This window comes from Sturnira hondurensis, unplaced genomic scaffold (genome assembly GCF_014824575.4).
Source record: "Sturnira hondurensis isolate 20B ecotype Veracruz unplaced genomic scaffold, ASM1482457v3 Scaffold0000780, whole genome shotgun sequence".
Lineage (NCBI taxonomy): Eukaryota > Metazoa > Chordata > Mammalia > Chiroptera > Phyllostomidae > Sturnira > Sturnira hondurensis.
The window spans coordinates 3,284,090-3,296,950 of record NW_028073411.1 but is presented as its reverse complement, the minus strand read 5'-3'; the positions used below and the strand labels follow the sequence as shown (position 1 = coordinate 3,296,950).

The following is a 12,861-nucleotide window of genomic DNA, read 5'->3' as shown; positions in this document are numbered from 1 at the left end:
TTTCATACAAGAGTGTAGGAGTGAGGGTTTACAGACAGTGAGGGGTAGTGAGAAGGCCACTGGCCTGAAGTTCCAATGCTGCAGTTTATGAGACGTACAGGCATGGATAGCTTCAGCTTGAGAAGGTTGTTCTTAGGAGAGCTATGCTTCAATTAAAGCAAGGAAGTGGAAGGATCATTCAGTGAAAATAGCATTAAGGGAACTTTGTGTTTGAATCTAGACTTAGACTAGTAACAGAAAGAATAACCTAAGGCATCTGGTTAGTTCTACAATGGCCAGTGTTCAAGAAACAAGTCTGGGTCTCACTCTGCCTGAGGAGCTGTAAGACTGTATTGTTGCATTTCAATGATCCTTGATTTAAAACTTCCTGAAATGAAAACCAGTTTCCCTATCTCAGGAAATATCCATTGATAAATCTAACCTATTTTTTACTGATAATTTTCTTTTTCTTTTTTTGACATCAATGTGTGGTTCCCTCTCATGTGTCCCCCACTAAGGAACTGGCCTACAACCCAGTCATGTACCCTGACTGGGAATCGAACCAGCAACCCTTTGCTTCACAGGCCTGCGCTCAATCCACTGAGCTACACCAGCCAGGGCTGATAATTTTCTTTTAATATTAAAGTTTATTTTGCAACAAAGTGCAGATTTCTTATAAATACATTGATTTTTTAATCCTAATGATGTGTTATCTTGGGTATATTTTTAAGTCTTCTTGGTTAGCAATGTCTGATTTTGTATTAAAGCCTCATTTGTTTATGTTCATTTATGTTTATTTTTAGACATGCTCTAATTTTTGTTATATTTTATTTTTTACTTCTTAATTTTCCTGAGGAGCAGTGAAGGTGATGGAGGATGGTAATGGTTCAGTTGCTTACTTCAGTAAAGGTAGATTGCATAGTTCCGTACTAGTAACATCAATTGTCTTGTGTGTCTTTATAATGTGTATAAAGGAGCATTGGACTTCATGAGCTGTTTCTTTATGTTTGGTTTTCAGGGACCATGGCTAAACCTGCTGGATCATTAGGCAGAAGCAGTAGCTTGTGTCGCTCTCGTCGCAGCATTGTGCCAGCTTCACCGCAGTCCCCGCGTGCTCAGCTCCCTGCACATACTCCTCACCCGTCACACGCTCGGCATGTCCACCATGCTCAGCTCACACAGCACTCGTTGACTTCTGATCCAGACATCCTCTCAGTGTCAAGTTGCCCTGTTCTCTATCGGAGTGACGAAGAGGAGGAGGCCATTTACTTCTCTGCTGAAAAGCAATGGTATTGGTGGTGAACGAACTATAATATCTGTTGACTGGGTGTGTTGGAGGTGGGAGTGGGGTGGGTGGGGGTGATGTGCAACACCCAGTTTTAGCGCTCAGTTCTGTATGCCTGAATCCTAGCTTGGTATGGCTGGGCTTTCTGACCAGGGTCTGACAAGGGTAAAATCAAGCTATTGGCTGAGTATCTGCAGCCTCTGATCCTCTCTTGGTTATGGAAGAATTCAGTTCCTTGGGGCTGTATCACCGAAGTCCAGGTTCCCATGCTTGTTTTCAGCCAGGGTGCTCTCAATTCTTAGAGGTTGCTCACTATTCCTTGCTACATGTGACTTCCGTCTTCAGAGTCTGCAGCAGAGAATTCCCCTTCTGTCAAATCTTTGCTTTGAATCTCCGACTTCCTCTGTATCTGATCTCTAGGCCCAAATTTAAAAGGCTCATCTGGATAGTAATCTCTCTCTATTAAGGTAGACTGGTTTGGAGCCTTAATTACATCTGCAAAATCTCTTCTAGATTAGTGTTTGAAAAGTGACTGGGAGAGGATGTCTGTGTACCAGGGCTGGGAATTCGGGGAACATGTTAGGATTCTGCTCACTACAGACTTAGGTTGATACTTTGAGATCCAGCTTTAGAAGAGGCCGTAGCATGCAGTTGACTCAAGTCTCCAAACATAAACTTGTCTCATGAACAGTTTTATATGTAAAATACGCTTTTGTATAAAAGCATGAACTTAAATATATTTAAGCACCAAAGAAACATTAAATATGACCAGCTGAGTTTTTTAAATGTTTCTTGTCAGTTAATGATTTATTGTTATGTGCTGGTACTTGGTAGAAAACAAGAAGTATCAGATGCCAGAGGTTTAAGAAAATGTGGGGAACTTGAAAGAGGAATTTCTATTCATGCTATTTTTTCCTATAAAATGGGTGTGGTAGCAGGGTGTTCTAGCCCAGCCGAAGGACCCCACCCCTCCATGAAGCTTGTTGCTACAGAGGATCTTTCTGAAGCTCTGTCCTCCTTTGAAACAGCCTGGTACTGACAGGAAAACTGCTGTTAGTTTCCGATTTTGCCACTTAATAGCTATGTAGCCCTAAAGTCTTACTGTCCTTATATGAGAAACAAAACTAGGTGACATGGGCTGGATCTTTCCATGTTCCTGTGTAGCTCTATGTCATGTGATTCTTTAGTCAATGTCATCATGAAATAATTTTTTTACATTCATAATTGTTTACTAGCGAAAGGAAATTTTTATGATCAACAAGTGATCATAATTATAGCATATTTCTAAAGGGTAGTCCACATTTTATATTCTCATTCCAATTGGAGAATTTGAGGCAGGCAGCTTTGCTTGGTTAGTACTTTATGATTAGCTATTTTATGTAACCTTTGCAATAAACTGTAGTCACCAACAAGATAGCTTTACTGGCAACATTAATTTTGTGTGGCTTATGGAAATCAGTAGGAAAACTCCAGACTCTGCTTCCCAGTAGAATTTTTTCAGTTGACGGACGTTTTCAGGTCTCATTTCATATTCAGGTCTCATGTCACAAATTCATAGCTAGCTCAGAAATATGAGAAGAATTTGCAGTTAGAAAACCTTTCCTCCTCTCTGTTTCAATCTTCTTAAGTGTTGAAGCAGCAGAAGCTTACAAAAGAATAATAATAATAAAAATTTGTTCTTTACCGATGTTTTGTGTCCTATGCATTATGCTCATTTAAACCTTACCCGAGTTGTCTTGTTTTTTATGCATTAAACTTACATGAGTTCAGCTACACATCACTGTGGGGAAAAAGGAAGTAGAAAAATAACATAAATGGTACAGAGTTAAATTCAACATACCAAAGAATGTATGTTGTAGAAAACATGGGGGATTTTAGGGTCTACTGTACCTACTCTCTGGGTCTGAGTAGTTAGGCAGAAGATGGAGCACTTTAGATTATTTGTTTTGTAATTAGAATTAGAACTAGAAGTATTAATAGAGAGTGATAGAGTTCTCTCAGCTTTTACAGGAAAGTTAAGAGCTGGTTAAATTAAGTGATTTGCCTAAGATTGTATGGCTGATTAGTGAACAGGACAGTTTTCCTAATGTAAATTGGTATTCTTTCCACACGTTATTTAGAATTTCCAGACTAGTTTTTGAAATATTTTTCAACCTACTTTAGAATTTCATACAGAGCAGCCAAACCACGTAGCAAAAATAGGAGTTAAATTAATAAAATAGTAACTAATCAGCTTCTGGCTCTGGAAGCTAGAACAGCTTCAGGGAACAATGATATACATGAGGTCTGTCTGGGAAAAGTCCAGCCATTGTTAATATAGTGAGAAAGATTTGCAACATTGACGTAACCTGACAGCCAAGGAGGGTGGACTGGAATGCACATGTGTGAACAATGATGACTTCACTGTAGTAGTCAGTGGTAGATGTCCTTGAATGAGCATGTGTACTGTGCACATGCACTTGCTAATAACTTGAGCTGCCAAAACAAGTGAGACAAGATCCTGTCCTACTTCTCGCTGGTAGATTATGATCTTAGGTGTTCTTGCATTTCTCTTCTGTCTTCAGCTCTATTTTTTTCTCCGACTTTATTTTTTTTTTGCCTGTTTTTTTGGCCTTGACTGTACTTGGAAATTCCTTACTGATTTTTCTTTCATAAAATGAACAATATTTGTGTCAGGCATGGCATGTACAAAAATGAATAAGACGTGGTCCCTGTTCTTCAAGTTCTCCCTCCTACCTTCCTTCCCTCCCAAATCCTTTTCACATTTCCTCCATTTACATTTTGATAGATGATGTGTTGAAAATTGTTTTAGTCAGCATGTTTGCTGGTACTCTTAACATGTTGACTTAAAATTTTACCTTTGCCTCCCTCTTATCCAGGGAAGTGCCAGACACAGCTTCAGAATGTGACTCCTTAAATTCTTCCATTGGAAGGAAACAGTCTCCTCCTTCAAGCCTTGAGATATACCAAACATTGTCTCCTCGAAAGATATCAAAAGATGAGCTCTCCCTAGAGGATTCATCCAGAGGAGATTCGCCCGTCACTGCAGACCTCTCTCGGGGTTCTCCTGATTGTGGGGGTCTCACAGAGACGAAGAGTATGATCTTCAGTCCCACAAACAAAGTGTACAACGGCGTCTTGGAGAAGTCCTGCAGCATGAACCAGCTCTCCAGTGGCATCCCGGTGCCCAAAGCGCGCCACACGTCCTGCTCCTCCAGTGGCGGCCACAGTAAAGCAGTGCAGGAGGCCCTGAACGCTGCCCGGGTCGGCAGCATCCCGCATGACCTCTGTAATAATGGAGAGAAAAGCAAAAAGCCATCCAAAATTAAGAGCCTTTTTAAGAAGAAGTCTAAGTGAACTGGCTGACCTGATGGAATTCTGTTCAAGTGGCATCTTTAAACTTTTATCTTCCACCCTCTGTTCCCCTTTTTTTGTTTTAATTTTAGGAATGTAACTCCACTGGGGCTTTCCAGACTGGATGCCATAGTGGAATGTCCTTAAGGGCAGCTGTCTACTGTCTGCTTATTTAAATGACTATGTAATCAATTTGTCAAGCTAGTTATTACTGAAAAATTATTAAGAGAGACAGTTTACAGTCATTTCTGCCTATTTATTTCTGCTTTGTTATTAGTGATGTATATACAACATTTTGTTGAAAGCCACTATGGACTTACAAGCTGTAATGGACTAGTAAGCCAGCATGGGCTTGCAAAAATTTCTTGTTTACCAGAGCATCTTCTTATCTTTCCACAGAGCTATTTACATCCTGAACTAAATAACTTAAAAGAGGTAAAACTAATTGCACTACTGTTTTCCAGACTGGAAAAAAAAATCTCTGCAAGTGAAACTGTATAAAGTTTATAAAGTGACTGTGGATAGGGGTCTGTTTTCACTTTTAGATCAAATGGATTTTTAAGTAGAACCTAGAATTTCTAATTGACTTGATTTCTGGAAATGAAAACCCATGCTTTTATTATGGGAAGCTTCTTTAAATGCATTTAATATTATAAAGTTTCAAGTCCTGCTGTAAAGATCTTGTTGTCTTGTTTTTCCCAGGGCTTTCACTGTGATTGACTGCATTGCAGGCTGTATCAGAATATCAGTAATTTAAAGACAGAAGGCTCTTTATTCCTTATGCAAGTGGAAGAGTTAAAACTTGGTCAAAGGACTGAAAACATTCACAAGCTTAAACTGAGGTGGGGGGACAGGATTCAGACACTTGTTTACAGACTTTGAATAACTGCAAAGGATTTATGGTTTGTGAGGAATTTGTACTGTGGAAAAGATAATAAAATTAGAGACATTATTGTGTGGGACTGCTGATTTCTGTTGGTAACACTCCACTGAAACACTACATGTTTTCTGAAGAGCTGTGTAAGCTACCTTGTTGCTTAATTACAATATAAAAAATAGCTATGTAAGTTGTCAACAAATTCCTTTCTATTTTATATTGTCATGTTTTTATGTAGTTTGAAATGTTCAAATGTTCTAATATCAAAGTTAACAAATATAAATTTATGGTGCATTTAGATGGTGTTGTATTAATTTGTAAAGTTTGGGGTGCATTAAGCTCACAGATTATTAAAAGGGTAGTTTTCACTGTGAAGATTGTCATATAGTGCAACAAAGTGCATTAACACCTGGGAAGTTCCTGCTTAGAAAGCTTCTTTTAAAAATTTGATCATAAATGATCTGGGCAATACAGTGCGGATGGATGTTTTGGGTGAACAGCTGATACACATTAGCAAGTATGGTTTTTCGGCATTGTGGTTAAAATGCATAATGTCCAATCCAGTCCTGTTCTGATGAAAATGCTGGTTGATAAACAAGAAGTTTACTTTGAGATTTGCTCCAAAGAAATATTTTATTAAGAATATGAACATTTTCGTGAAATATTCCTGTAAATTGTGATTGTACTGTTAAGCTCTTGAATGGTATTTATACACATGGGTATTTATATTTTTAATAGTGCTATAAGGCCAAAAATTGAAACAAACATAGTGTTTTGGATTAATTATGAGGGAAGAGAATATAGAAAGGTCAGGAGTTGAAGAACATAGGCTCTCAAGCTGTTTATGAAGGGGGAGAATCGTGCACGAAGAATTGAAAAGCATTCTGGGAAGTTTCTAAAGAGTGAATGGAATACCTCATTTTTCCCCCCTTATAACCAGACAGGAGTGCTGGTATCTCATCCCTCGGCAGGGATGAGATAAATTTATAGTTTACTGGATGGAAAGGGTAAAAGCCGCCTGAGGAGGAATGAAGCTGGGAGAAGGCATGGCTCTAAGAGCTCTCAGGCCTCTAGCAAGGCCTGCTGCTGCTTTCAGGTTAGAAGGGAATCTGGATCAGAACCACCTGCACGCCAGAACTTGCTTGGGGGTGAGGGCAGAGGCTGGCCTGAGCACGGTGTGCACCCTCTTAGGTCAGTGAAGGCATTGTTTGTGCTAAATGTCACACGTGTATAAACAAATTCCATCAAGGGATACTTACTGCATCGGGTTTCTTGTAATTTTTACTTGGCGTTAGTATAAAGCTCTCTTTGAAATTTCAACAGAAAATAATTGTTTTGGAATGCCACCATAATTTCTGTACTACATCATTTACATGTGAAGGATTGGGGATTAATACAAACTTTGTAAGTGATCCATTCGTTACCTTATTTTAACCTCATAAAACCATGGTGTTCTCCTGTGTTCTTAAAGCAATATTTCTCTTACTATAGAAAACAATCCATGATAGAAAAGTATAAAAAAGAACAACAACAAGCAGGTCAAATTCTGCCCAAATAATTGCTTTTGATATTTTAGTATGTTTCCTGCTAGATCATTTTCTATATATTGATACTTTATTTAATTTCATATCATGCTTTATTTAATAGAAACACTTCTCCAATATCATTAGCAACTTTTCACAAATAACATTTTGATGATTATAATATGCCATTGTATGGATTAACCATATCTCTTTAATCATTCTTTTATTATTAATCACTAGGCTGTTTCCCAATTTCTGATATGTGGACTAATACATTCAACATTTATTGAGCACTCCATGTGCCAGGCACTGTTCTAAACTCATTAATGTACATTCTCATTTAGTCTTCCCACCACATTCTGCCTCCTGAGCTCAGCATTTAATGGCTACGTATCTGGCCACTAATGTGATTTCTGCAGTATAATATCTTATTCTTGCAATGATTAGATAGTGAGAACCTATGTATACTGTGCTGAGTGCTGGCCATAGAACATAACGAAGACAAACATGACCCACCTTGTGAAACAATTCTGTAAATAATTAAATAACCGTGCTTGTTACTAGTGCCGTGAAGGAAAAGCTCACGGGGCCGTGCAACTGTTTAACTCGAAGGTCGGGAAAGGCCTTCCTGGGAAGGGGGCATTTGCACGTAATCCTGCAGAATTAGCAGGAAGCGGACAAGCAGGCGAACAGGCTTTCCGAGTGGTCCAGGCAGCCCTGACGGCACCTGTGGAGGAGGAGGTTCCAGGAGGGAAGGACTTGGGCGTGTTCAGGAACCTGAGTGGAGATGGGTAGCACCAGGTTGGTGTGAGGGGGCAAGGGAAAGGGGCCAGGTGGCGCAGTGGCTTGCAGGCAGTATTTAAGGTTTTAGACTCGGTCCCGAGAACAATGGGAAACCGTTAAAAGGGTTAAGCATGGGAAACATGGTTCTCTTTATATCTTCTGCCTCCAGACAACTTGAGGGATAAACATGTGGGCTCACATATCCTTGCACTTCCCTTTTCCCCTTCACTAAATTAGCTACTCCGTACATATTTAGCAATTTGCTTTACAAATGGAGGGAGACCGAAGGCTGAGAATGAGTAGGGTCTTTCAGGAGAAACAGCAGGACAGTGGAGAGAGCGTGGCAAGCGTGGGGAGTAAAGTCAGTGGGGTGGTCACCTTTTTGTATTAGCTAGGGCTGCTGCAGCCAAATGTGGACTGTAGTTTCCACAGCAGAAGCTTAATTTTATCTCCTGGTTGTGGAGGCTGGAAGGTGAGGTCAAGGTACTGTAATGGTTGCGTCCTGGTGTCTTCCTGAGCATCCGTGTGCAGAGAGAATGCCCCAGTGCTGTGGGATTAGGGCCCCAGTGCACCTAGTTACCACCTGGGAGGCCCTACATCCAAATCCAGTCACACTGGGGTTAGAGATTTGTGAATTTGGGGGCGCACACTTCAACCCACAGCAGGGCACCCACTGTGGCTCCAGCCGCACAGCAGTGGTCCACGCAGAGGCAGTTGCACTGGGGGAGCTTTCTCAAGGCTGATGTGGCAGTGTCATGTCTCGGGAGTTTCTTTTTGTTTAATTTGAGGGTAGGGACCCAAGTCTCCCTGAGACGGTTCTGACCAGTGTGCATTCCATGCCTGGCCTGTAAACCATGGCACTTCTCTCCGTTTTCCAACTTCCTCTGGGGTTTCCTTCTCTTTTTTAAAAAAATTTTATTTATTTATCTTTAGAGGGGAAGGGAAGGAGAAAGGGAGAGAAATATCAATGTATGGTTGCCTCTCGTGTGTACCCTTCTGGGAACTGGCCTGCAACCCAGGCATGTGCCCTGACTGAGAATCGAACCGCGATTGTGTGGTTTGCAGGCCTGTGCTCGATCCACTGAGCTACACCAGCCCAGCCAGGGGCTGGGGTTTCTTTTTATTAGATCAGTTTGAGAGAATCCATATCTTCCAGGCACGCCCAGGGAAGGCAGCTGGCCTTGCACTCTCGCACTGTGTTATTCACCCTGCCGTGACTCGTGGGTTGTTTAGACAAACCACCATCTCCCATGGCCTTGGCTGGGCGGGTGCCAAGTACACCTGATGTCCCCACCAGTGGTTTTCCAGGCCTGGGTTTGGAGGAAGGAGGGGAAAGTGGGAGGCACAGTTTTGACCTTGGGGGTTTTAACGGGGTGGCATTTAGCTCTCAAGTCACAGATGACACAGTGAATCAGTGGCTCCCAAAAAGTAGGGGCTTCTCGTCCCTCCGGTGACGGGGGGTGTCCGGAGGCAGGCCATGCAGGGCTCCGCGATGCCGTCAGAGGCTGGGCGCCTACACTTTGTCCACTCACCTTTCTGAGCTGTCAAATGGCGTGAAATGACAGTGCTCCTCTGCTGTCACAGTCACAGGCAGGTAGGAAGGGGCAAGAGCGAGTGGTGTACGCCCCGGGCAACCTCCTTTCCAGCTCCCCAGCTGGAACTGCGCCACCGAGCCATCCTCAGCCAGAGAAGCTGGGGAAGTGGACTGCGTTAGCATTTATTTGTGTATTTACTGCCCTCAAACAATCCTGCTGATAAGAAAGGGTGGGAGTGGATTTTGAGTAGACAGAAACATCTGTCTGTCTTAGGGACACGCTGAATTCTCATGTTTGGCTTTACCTGCGAACTCTGTTCTCTAGGGGAGAGTGTGTGTGTGTGAATATAAGGGGTGTCCTTGGGCACTTGCCTGATCTTGACATACATTTTAAACTATTTGTGTTTCTACAATGTACTGGGAACAATTCTGCATGCTGGGAAGACAGTAGTCTAAAAAACCCCACAAAGGCCCCATCTCCGTGGGGTTGCCATTCTAGTAGGGGACACAACAGACACATGGAGTGTGTCGTGGGTGAGCTGAGGGGAGCAGGAAGTGCCGGAGGAGTGGTGGTTGGGGTGGTGGGTCGCAGTTTTCAGCTGGGTGCTCAGGGAAGACCTGTGGTTAAGCTGATGGCATTTGAGCAGTGACACGGAGGAGTGAGGGACAGAGTCACCCAAAAACACCTGGAAAGAAGCACTTGAGCAGAGGCATCGAGAGCAACCGTTAACAAAACCCCGGCTTCTCGTTTCATTCCCAGTGTACGTCGTTTCATGGATTCTCGATGTTTTTGTCCTAACCTCTCCACACGGGCATCGGCACATACGGTGCCGCCTTCGAAAGGGGCGGCTCCAGGGCCCTGGTGCTTCCTCCCCTGGAGAAAGGAAGGTGCCGATTATACATCTGGACAAATACCTGCCTGTGTTCACTCGCCCCCTTCTTTGGAATCCTATTTCCTCATTCTTTGGGGGACTACTATGAAAATGGACTTTGGAGTCTTAATAGCTCTTTTTTTCTGGAGGCTTCTCCTGTTCTTTGATCTGGGGGTGTGTCTTTGCCCCCTCATTGTGGCTGCCTGGCTGCATTTGTTGCTCTGTGGTTGCTATGTCTGTTGCTGTGTAGAGCTGCTCTGACGCCCAGTCTTGGTAGGGGATCTAAAGTAGTCGGTGTCCCCTGGGGTCCAGTGGCACAGCTTCCTTGACCACCTGAGCTTGGTGCTCCAGGAATGCCCCGCGCTTGGGTTATGGGGGCCCTCTCTTGGCAACTGAGTCTCTATTGGTGGTGCCTGTCTGTGTGTGGGATTGACTCCTGGGCTGCCTGACTTCGAGGCTCAACCTGGACCGCAGGTGCGCACTGCGGTGCAGGTGCTGACCGCAGGAGGCTGAGCTCACTTCTGCAGGATTTGGTGCCTGCCGAGGTCTCCGTGTGGACAGGCTGCTTGTGAAGCTTATTTGGTCCTGCTCTGATGCTGCTGAACTTGGCCATGGGTGTGTTGGTTCTGGGTCTCTGGGAGGGACTATGGTACAGACCAGTGTTAGATACTGCCTGCGACTGGCCCTGGGCAACCTGTTTGGAGCCATGAAACCCTCCACAGTTTGTGGCTGCCTCTGCTGGGCCTGCGTGTATGTGGAAAGGACCAAGCTGTGCACCAAGGCCGGCTTTTACCAGCACGGCGCAGGGCATCAAAAGTCCTAAGGTCTCAGTCACTGAAGGACCCTCTGGTGGTACTCAAGGTGCCTGAGGTGAGTTCTCAGTGAGTCACCAGGTAGGGGTGTGTGGTGTTCACCAGACTGGTACAGGCTCAGACTCGGTGTCAGCGCCTCGTCAGAAGTCCCAGAGTGTACCAAGTCTACCTGCCACCTGCTGGGTGCTTACACACCTTAGGGGCAGGGTGGGCTCTCAGGGAATCATCGGATTAGGCCAGCAGACTGCATCTGACCCCCAAAGACCAACATTTGGCCCTGGGAAGGGAGGGCTCTGCATTGCTTGGGTGTTCGAGGAGAAAATGGCCCCAGTCCCAGAGCCACACAACTCAGTGTGTTTCAGATTCTGGCGGGAGGAACCTGAGCTCAGCAGAATGGGGCCCCAGGGAGTTGGGAGGATGGGGCCAGAGGGTCTCCCAGGAGAGGGAACTGCCGGTCAGGGTTCCCGGAAGGTTGGAGCTGTGGCCTCTGCCCCGGAGCCACACAACTCTGTCCCAGATTTTGCCTGGATCTTGGCTGGGTGGAGCCTGCTGGATTTAGGGGGGTGGGCCCACCTGGAGCCCAGAGGGTAGGGCTAGCTGATATCCTGTGAGAGGGATGGGCCATGCAGGCTCAGGGCCAGTGGGGGAAATGGCCCCTACCCCCAAACTACACACCCGGGCCACTGACACCTGCTGAGTCTGCCTAGATCTCTGCACCCCCTCGAGGCAGCTGACTCAGTAGAGTGTAAGCTCCACAGGGTGGGGCCACTGCTTTCCCACAGGCTGATGCCACACAGGGCAGTGCTCCCCCCAAGAAAGATGGTGTCTGTGGTGTGGGAGAGGGACTCCCACAGGTGGCTGTCCCTTTAGCTCTCCTCCAAGAACCACAAACCCCAGGCTCTCCTTTCACGACTCCAGTCCTCTCCACTCTCCCTGGAGCCCAGAGGGAGTGGATGCGATCGAAATTTTGTTGTGTGGACCCTTAAAGCAGGCAGCTGTTTCTCCAGCAGACAGCTGTCTCTCTCTTCCTGGTAGACAAAATCACTGCTGATTTTCACAGCCAGATATTATGTGGGGACCTCTTCTCGGCTCTGGTGCTCTGGGCTGGGGAGCCTGGCTTGGGGTTGAGACCCCACATTCCTCAGGGGGACCCCCGACAGCTGACATGCTCCTCCAGAATCTCAGCCACCACCCGTGGGAGTGGGGCCAGGCCTTTTCGTGTCTCCCACTGTCCTTCCAGTGTTCATGTGGCTTCTTCTGTAAACCCTTGCTTGTAAGACTTCTCTTTAGTTAGTCTTCAGTTGATTATTCAGGCCAATTGTTGTATAAATTAGTTGTCATTCCAGCTTGGTCCTGGGAGGAGGTGAGTGTACCTTCCATCTATCTGCTCTACCACCATCTTGGATCTATAGTTGGGATTTTTAACTTTTTCATTGCAACTATTTGAAAACAGTATCAGAACAAAAGCCTTATTTTTCCTCCAGCCTGTGTTTTCTCTACTTTTAACCTTTTTTTCATAGCTTTTTTCTCCTTCTTTAAATTTTTTTTTATTTATTGAATTTTTTAGAAAGAGATCATTTTGGTGTTCCAATTATTTATGTACTTATTGGAGGATTATTGTATGTGCCCTGACTGGAGAGCAAACCCACAAACCTGGCATATCAGGACGATGCTCTAACCAACTGAACTACTTCTCCTTCCTTTCATTCCTGTTGTGTCTTCCATCACTAGGTTCACAGTTTTGGGGGATATTGTTCCGATGTAACCAGAGTTAGCAGAAAGGATTGGCCTAACCCACAAATAGTTTAGCATTATGGATACTTTTACTTGTGTGACATGCTG

At 44.4% G+C, this 12,861-nt stretch overlaps 1 protein-coding gene across 1 annotated transcript in view; it reads left to right on the top strand.

Moving 5' to 3' along the window:
• Positions 1-5,570, top strand: part of STIM2 (stromal interaction molecule 2) — a 130,812-nt gene extending 125,242 nt beyond the window's left edge. Inside the window, exons 11-12 of the mRNA XM_037044705.1 lie at positions 998-1,268; positions 4,144-5,570. Of these exons, the coding sequence (XP_036900600.1) occupies positions 998-1,268; positions 4,144-4,621 (749 nt within the window). The 3' untranslated portion in view covers positions 4,622-5,570. The remainder of the gene's footprint in view (positions 1-997; positions 1,269-4,143) is intronic.
• The last annotated feature ends 7,291 nt before the right edge of the window (positions 5,571-12,861 follow it).